Raw genomic sequence first — 8,919 nt, 5'->3', positions numbered from 1 at the left:
CTTTCTGGAGGGATCGAGGGGGAAGGGGGGAGGGGGGAGAGAGAGGAAGGAAGGAAGGACGGTTCGCGAAAGGACGAAGATTGTTTCGATTTCCTGTGAACATGGAAATTGGAAGAAATTTTTTTGGAAATAATAGGTGTGATTTTTTTTTTTTTTTTTTTTGAATTCAACCAAAATCTGGAATTGATTTCCAATTGTTTTTTCCAATATTTTTGGAGTTAAGAAATTTTAAAAACTAGTCAAATTAAATATTTAGAATTGTTTTCGTTCCTGGGATTAAAAATATTGTTATTGATGGTTCTATAAAAATTGGAAATATAATAGAAATAATTTTATCAATTTTATTATCTATTCTCTTTTTAATTTTTGATCGCGTTTAAAGAGACGTGATAATTTGTTTCATTGATTAACGAATGGCTCTGGGCAAAAATTCTATTTGAGAGTGTGCACAATGTGTAATGTATGTTTTTAAATATTTGATCCCTACAACCCCGAGCAATTATTTAAGGGCAAACCCTCTGAAAACCACGAGCCGCATATGTTCCCCGACGCGTTAATTCATTTGCCTCAGAAGTTGTACATTTACAAAATTAGTCGCTGTTTCGATTAAGATATTTCTTTTTTTTATATATATATATATATTTATTATTTTACAATTATTTTACTCGTTTAATTAACGGAGTTACGAATTAATAAATTATCGGAGGAAATTTAATTTAACGTGCATTGAAAAATATAAATATTATATAAACTCTCCGTTTTATTTATAAAATCTTTTTTTGTTTCACGAAAATCATTGATAATTAACAAAATAAACGAAAGTAGGATTTAATTTATATACGAGGGTAGAAATCGTTTCGATCGTGTACGATTAAATTATAAAATAAATAATCTTTTCGATTGCGATAACAAAATTTGACCAAACACATTCAGAGATACATTGAAAATTTCCTGAATTGATAAATGTTATTTTGAATCTGTGTGATGATACTTCAATTCGACGAAGGAAACACCAAATAGCTTCGCAATCGAGTTACATCAATTAAAAACACGAGTTAAAAATGAAACAAACGAGATGCAAAGTTTATTTAACCAACCAAAGAAAAAGAAAAAAAAAAGAATCAAATAATCTTAAAAGACTCTGGCATTCTACAAACAATCATTAATTAACGCGATAAACACCTTCGAGTCGAATCGAGTTTGTCGAAGAGATTTTAATCCGAGAAATCGTAAGGTATACGCTTTCTATAAAAGAGGCGAGTGTTTAATATTTAAACGATGTTTAAATAAATACTCGTTCGAAACGCACCGTTGCACTTTTTTTCCAAAATCGTATACAATATAATACAATAAATTTACATTCGCACCGCGTGCAAAAAGAAGGAAAAAAAAAAAAAAAAGAAAAAAACAATAACACTAATATCCCTTGTACCCGAGGACACGATTAGCGAAGGCTCGTAAAACCAGTATGGCGCGAGTTCGACGCGAGCGCTCCACACGGAAATCTGGGATGTCTGGTTAGTTACCGCGAAGTTTATCGACTTACGGGGCAAGTTTTCGCCGTTGAAACGGCAGCATAAAAGTAAGGGCGCATCCAACGTGCAAGGAACTTTAATAAAACCGAGCTTCCTCGCCCCGAGTGTGCCACACACCCTCCCTCCTCCCCTCCCCCTCCAATCTCCGCCCGTCCTTTCTCCCCCGGTGGCACAAAAAGGATGAGTTTCGCGATATCACAGTGCAATTATCTCCGAGGAAATGAGCTTTGCATAGGCAGCCCAGGAACGTGTGCAATACCACCCGGTAGGAGGACTTATATATGAAAGAGGTCGCGCTAAGGCAAAGGCTCAGTATTTATACGTTCGTACGAGGTAAAGCGACGTCTTGGGGCCGTTCAAGCATTTATGGGTGCACGTTCCAGTTTTGAAAAGGAACGATGCACGGACGATGAATCGGCCTTCCACTCGGCCATGATTTTAAAATCCGGCCGGTGAAATTAGTTGACAGACCCGGTCTGCGTTGTGGAGAAAGAGAGGGAGGGAGGGTAGGAAAAAAAAAAAAAAAAAGAAAAATCTCTTCGTTAGATTTAATAGGGATGCGACCTTGCGCGCCGAACCATCCCTTCATGGATGTGAATTCGTGAATTTTTCATTTTTGCGTGTGCCGGATCGTCGGAATCGTGTCTTTTAAAAGAGAAATTTCGAAGGCGGGGATCGAAAGTGGCGCCGGTGTAAGCGATCGTGTGGGGGAGGAAGAGGAAGAGAGGGGGAAAGGGGGCAAGAATTGAAAAAATAACTCGCCTTTTCAATTGAAGCTTTTTGAATTTTTTTCGCGATTCAACGAGCTCACGACGATGGCTTGAATAGGCGTAACCGTAATTTTGCCCTATTTTATGGAATAAGTGGTAGGGGGTTGTTTGACTGGTGGTAGAAAGTGGTGTGAGACGAGTCTCGAGAGATTCATTGGTTTTACGAATTTATATTATTCTATTTAACGAGAATTTTTCATGAGGGGGATTTAATAAATATTTTCGATGGCTTTATCCTTTTTACGACTGTTCAATTTAATAAGTCGATTTATTATTCATCACTTTCGTCGAATCGTATCCCTTCGTATATTCCTACCTTCGAACGTAAATTTCTATTACTTAATTAATTAATTAATTAATTAATTAATTAATATGCGAATAATGTCGCGTTATAATGATCGAAACATTAAAAATTGTTCATCTTCTCTTTTTCCAAATCCATTTTCTAACTAATTCTCAAGTGTCATCGTCATATAAATAATTTGACAAGATCCAAATCGAACGTTGGTTTCCTTGTCGGAACACGTTTGAAACTCGTTCTAACTCGTTCGGTCTGAAATTGGCGCCAAATTCCATCAAATGGTCGGCTCTGAGAAACGCACGTTAACCTACGCACCTACGGACCTATGGACGTGGTGGTGGTGGTGGTGGTGGTGGTGGTATCTCTCAAGTTTTCGAGCGAGTAGTCCCCAAGAAGAGGCGGAGAGAAGGAGGAGGAGGAGGAGGAGATGGTGGAGAAGAAGGTGGGAAGGGGCCCTCGGAGAGAGGGGCGTTTTCTAAGCTGAATAATTCAGGCTCTCATTAGGGCGACAAAAGCACCCTGATGGATAGCTGCTTGGCTCCGTTGCCTGTCGTTTGTATGGGGCCACACGTACACATTTCACGTTCCATACGCTACCTGGCTGGTGTACGTATGCCAGCAGCCTCTTACCCGGCCCTGGAATATACATATAGGCGCGCAAACATCCCGTAGACCCGACCTCTTCCGACCATTCGCTACGTTTCCCCGTTTCTTCCATCCCCCCCTTCTTCCCCCTTCACTTCATCGCTGTATCAAGATGCGTTTTCTTTTTTATTTGTTCGACCTGGAAGGGGGAGGGGGGAGAGGGGTAGATTGGAGTCGGTGTCCGGCAGATGCGAGCCAGGCCTCTGATACTTTAGGGATGATATGTATAGGGGATGAGATTTCTTCGCTCTTTCAACGAAGCTTGGATATTTGTTGCATTTCGGAACAGATATGGATAATTAATTTTCAAGCAGGCGAGAAGAGAGAATGGAGAGAGAAAATTTTATTTTATCAAATTAAGCAACAAGCCTTAAATTCTATTTTCCCCTTTCTCTTATTTCGAGTAAAAAAAAAAAAAAAAAAAATGTAAAACGCGTGATTCATTCCGCTAATCGGTATTCACAATAACCAGCATTAATCGCACTAGTGGTTAATCGATATTCGAGATTAATCGGCATTTCCATCGACAGCTCCATTACAATTTCCATAAATTCGAAACAACCGGAGAGAAAAGAAAAAGGGGGATCCCCTTTTTGAAAATCTTTTATTACAACCACTACTCGATGCATGCTCAACACGTTTTCCATCAGTTTTTCTCTCTCTCTCTCTCCCTCTCTCATTACCACTTATTATTACGGAGACTCGTTACCAGGGATTGTAAATATCATTCTCCTATCCTATTTATCTGACTCCCTCCCCCTCCTCCTCAACCTTTCCGTTCCCCAACCATCCCTTCAACCACCCTCCACCTCGGTATCCTCCACCTGCAGGCCTCTTGCCACCCCCTTGTCGCGGCCTCTTTTGTTTTATTTCGAATGTTCTTTCATTTCTTAAAAGGTTCTCCGGTGATAATTAGCACAATGCGCGGCGGCATTAATTATTACCCGCGCTAATTACCCGAGGATAAATCGCTCTCGGCGAGGGGTGGCCGGCGTTGGCGGCGGATTCGAGGGTCGCCGAGGCGGTTTCGAGGGGGGTTGGGGAGGAGCGGGGAGGGATAGCGGCCGGTCGTGCTGGCCCATTACCGTTATTGCTGCAACAAACCGACCAACAACAGCGATAAATACGAAGCGAGAACCATGGCGTTACAAATGTCTCTCTGAGTTATGATTATTTAGCGCGACTGGTTGCCGGCCGGATCGTTCGTTGCGGCCTGCAAACCGAACTGGATACCGTTTGCGTCACGTTTTATGCGGGCCCCCACCTTTTGCCCGTTGTACGTGAGTTTTCGCCTTTTCCAACAGGGCTGTTTCTCACTTTCTTTGCAACTCTTTTCTTCAACCGATTTTGGATTATCTCGATAGTCGATGATTTTGATGGAAGATTGTTGCTTAAGCGACAATTGTGTTTAATAAGAATAGAAAAAATCGTCTTTTTGATTATTCGTTAGTTTCAAAAGTTATCGCGTATATTTGATACATCTAATCGATAATTGGTATCAGCATATTATCGCTCACTTAATAGCGTAACATCGATATAATAATTTTCAGTTTACATATAAATAAGATATACAAAGTGTTAATATATTTAATATATTTTTATTTGAGATGTCTTTGAAGAATTCTAAAGTCAAATGCAAAAGTTGGTAGAAGAAAATGATGACTTATTTATTAAGTTATAAATAAATAAAGTTTAGATCTCGCATCAAATATTTTTGGCGATTATTATCAATCAATGAAAATATTTTAATTTTAACAGTTTTATTTATTTTGTAATAAAATGTTAACACAATTTTCTATACATATAATTTTCTAATAATAAATTTTTACTTGTTAATTTAATTTTTAGTTATCGTAAAATATTATAATTATATATAGTGATATTGCATCCCTTACAATAAGAACTAGTTTCACCCCTCATTTCAATCTTGAAATGGTTCGTATATGCACCGCTAGAGGATGTATGAATATACGTTTTCTCGCAAGTGAAATTCATCCTTGTATAACTTATATTTACTATTTGAGTTTGATTTGGCATCGCTTCTCGGCCTATTGAGGCTAAGATCAAAGTGTAGTATCTGTTCTTATCAGCTTAATATCTGATACACTCTCCAATGGAGAGTCAGAATATTAATCTGATTTTTTGAAATTGACGGAGTGTTTGAAGCTTGCTTCATCTCTGTCACGGGTCGGCCTGGCATTGCACTACCGTCAGGATTGGCTCAATATTATTAATTTCTAAAAATAATTTACGATTCTTATTAATAAAATGTGAATTTAAAAACTTATTTATATTATATTTTATTCTTTATATAAAAAAAGTTAGAATACATATTTCTTAATAGAAATTGACAATAAAAAAAGGTTATCATTTAATAAAAATATTTTAATAAATCGTTATTCAATAATAACATTAACTACCAATAAAAATAATACATAATATGAAAAAGTTAAATTTCTTGATTTCCAAAATTTGTACTTTAATTTTTATGATTCATTTTAAAGTTGTATTTAAAGATTAATTTCTGATTAATTTTGTTAATTATTATTTTTTTTTCGTTTAATAGCTGCTATAGAACTTTCAAAAATTATAAAAATTAATGATCATTGATGCACTATCTTGCGACGAATATTAAAACTAATTAAGTTGTTCTTATTCATCGACCCGCCATCTAACGGTAAATGAATAAAAGATAGTTTGCAATTTTCTAAAAATTCTCATGAGATGGCATTTAATTCTTAATCTTGTGAATAGATATTTTTACTCAAGAGATGGCCTTAACGATCAATTCTTATTCTCTCCATCTTTTTCTCATCATTTATTATTTTTTCCTGTGTTTTTCATTTCGGAATTCTGGAGATGGCGCTGATTTCAATATTTTTATTCTATCTCTATCTTTCATTATTTACTCTTTGTCTATACTTGCTCATAGAGGTATCAGAGAAAATTGAAACATTACACCAAAAATGTTTTGAATAGATCATTCCTTGTCTGTGATAATAAAAATAAAGTAATGGCTAATACCAAAGTATATAATAATAGTATCGAAGAAACATCTTTTTCTTCAAATAATAATATATCTCTGTCAAATTCTCCAGTTATATTTTCACCTTATGTAGTTTGTAGTCGCGGAAAATCTAATGCTAGAAAAGAACAACAATTAAAACGTGGTTTTAGTTTTGGTCGTTCGCCAAGTGATGATATTCCTACGAAGGATACTGTTATGCAAAGTTTAAATATTTCAATTGAAGAAGAAGAACGTACTGCACAATATTTTCATTTTCTTTTAAATAGAGAAATAGATAGGTTAACTGAATTACGTAAAAAATGGATTAAGATTAGGACGGAACCTGAAACTACAAAAAGTGGAAAATATGAAATAAATCAAGCTATTGGACAAATTAATTTACTAATAAGCAAAAGATTTGAAAGATTTCGTACATTAGTTACTGATTGTGAAGTAGGAAAAGGTGAAATGTTAGTTACATGTAAAGATTTACAAGGATTTTGGGATATGATGTTTATAGAAGTAAAAAATTGTGATTCACAATTTGAAAAATTGGAAAAATTTCGTTCACAAGGCTGGAAAGATACAAATTTATTTTCTGATAATCAAATTACTAAAAAGAAAATTATATCTGCCAAATCAAATTCCATTAAAGCTTTTTTAGCCGAAAAAAAAAGCAAAATGACAGAAAAAAAAATAAAAAATAATAGTGATTCAAATAAATTGAAATGTAATCTAGATGATACTATAAGTAATAAGTATATAAAGAATGAAAGTCCTAATATAAAACACAAAATAAAATCTATGTTTACTGGATCTAATGAAGAAAAGATTACACCTCTGAAACATGCTAAAAAATTAAGTCTATTGCAGAAAGTACAATTATCTGGATCATTAAAAAAAATAAAAAGTCCATCAACAATAAAAATGAATTTGTGTAAAACACCAGAAATTCAATTAGATGATTCAATATCCTATATTAATTCTAATCAAACACCTGGAAAGAGTATATTAAAACAATCAACAACTAAAATAGAATCTCATGAGAAATCATCAAATAAAGTTAATTTTGATGATCATATAATTTTAAATGAAATACCAATTGATGAAGAAACACAGATAAAAATGGATTTGGCTGCAGCATTATCCAGAATTGATAATTTTGACTTTGATAGTCTTCGTGAAGAAACAAATGATATACGAAAAAAACTTCATTTTAATGATTCTAATTCTGATGAATATGAAAATGATATAAGACAAGAATTAGAATTAAAAGTTAAAATAAAAAATAATACTAATAATATAACTTGTATGCAAACACAAACATCAATATCATTGCAAGAATTAAATGAAAGTATCTGTAAGCCACAAAAAAAAAATATTACAGCACAAACAAATATGAATGAAAATGATATAATATTAAATCAAATTAAACAAACATTACCTTTAAATATAAATACCTCCACACCATATAAAAAAGATAAAGATGATATATACTTAAACATATTAAAAGAAAAACATATTTCTGTAAGTGATAAAGAAGAAAATCCCCAAAATAATGAATGTATAAGAGTTTTAAGAAATAGAAGTATTTCAATAGATACATCTATAGTTAAAAAAAAATCTTTCAAAAAAGAATCTACTAATGTACAAAAACAAGAATGTAAAGAGAATGAAACTCATTTAGATAGAAGAAAAAGAAGAAGTTATTTTAAAAACAATATTAATGATAATGAAAAGACAGATATAAATAATTATATTCATGATGTATGTTTAGAAGAAAAAGACAATAAAAGAAGATCCACTAGAAGTGTAAAATTTTCTGAAATAGGTAATTTCAAATAAATAAATATTATTTTTCCTATTTTTTTAAACAAATATTCTTTATTACAGAAAAAGAACAAAATAAAATAAATAAATCAATTCTACCTGTAACTTCTTATATTAAAAAAAGAAAAATATCTTCCAAAACTAATGAAAAAAAAAATACATTGGTAGAGAATTCCTCAGAGATATCTAAGAAACGTAATTATTTTATTTTAATTTTTATTTATTTTTGAAATTATATTTACATATATAATATATATTTATAATTATAATTTTATTTCAGAACGAATCAGAAGATCTCAAAACAAAAAAATATAAATTCTACTTTATATATATAATATTGTTGAAATTTGTACGTGTACAAAGGTACTTAAAATTTTTGTATTTTTCAATTTTTTAAAAAATTGTTTGTTTTTTCTATCCATAAAAGTTTTAAATATTAACATAAATTGTTTTTAATTATGAAGTACATTTTTTAATTGTCTGATTTTCTCTTTTTAAATATATAATCTTTTTAAATATAATATGCATTATGCTAAATATGATTTAACAAAATAATTTATTTTGTATAAATAAAATAATACGATTTTATTTGCATATATAATAACAAATCAAATTAACATATAAATTGATATATGCATAAATTATTCCACAAACTTTTTAAAGAAAGGAAAGGAAAAAGAAATGTCATTCTGAATGCTCATTCTTATAGTAATACACAATAAATGTATTTATTAATCATTTAATGAGTATTTCAATCATATATTTTATTTAATTATCAAATAATATAAAAACGGACGAAGTATTAGGTTCTTTTATTGTTCATTATGTACA

The 8,919-nt window shown here is 32.4% G+C and overlaps 1 protein-coding gene and 1 non-coding gene across 2 annotated transcripts; both read left to right on the top strand.

Annotated features, from left to right (window-relative positions):
• Nucleotides 1-5,286: 5,286 nt before the first annotated feature.
• LOC116185463 lies at nucleotides 5,287-5,481 on the top strand. Its single transcript, XR_004150316.1, has one exon. It is a non-coding gene; the product is annotated as a U2 spliceosomal RNA (small nuclear RNA).
• Nucleotides 5,482-6,170: 689 nt separating this feature from the next.
• Nucleotides 6,171-8,431, top strand: LOC102681984 (guanylate kinase-associated protein mars-like). The gene is made up of 3 exons (XM_031509865.1): nucleotides 6,171-8,089; nucleotides 8,152-8,283; nucleotides 8,369-8,431. The coding sequence occupies exons 1-3, from the start codon at nucleotides 6,265-6,267 to the stop codon at nucleotides 8,401-8,403; spliced, it is 1,992 nt and encodes a 663-aa protein (XP_031365725.1). The 5' UTR covers nucleotides 6,171-6,264; the 3' UTR covers nucleotides 8,404-8,431.
• Nucleotides 8,432-8,919: the final 488 nt, after the last annotated feature.

Source organism: Apis dorsata, unplaced genomic scaffold (assembly GCF_000469605.1).
Source record: "Apis dorsata unplaced genomic scaffold, Apis dorsata 1.3 scaffold_188, whole genome shotgun sequence".
NCBI classification, from domain to species: Eukaryota; Metazoa; Arthropoda; class Insecta; order Hymenoptera; family Apidae; genus Apis; species Apis dorsata.
This window is presented reverse-complemented; position numbering and strand designations above follow the sequence as displayed.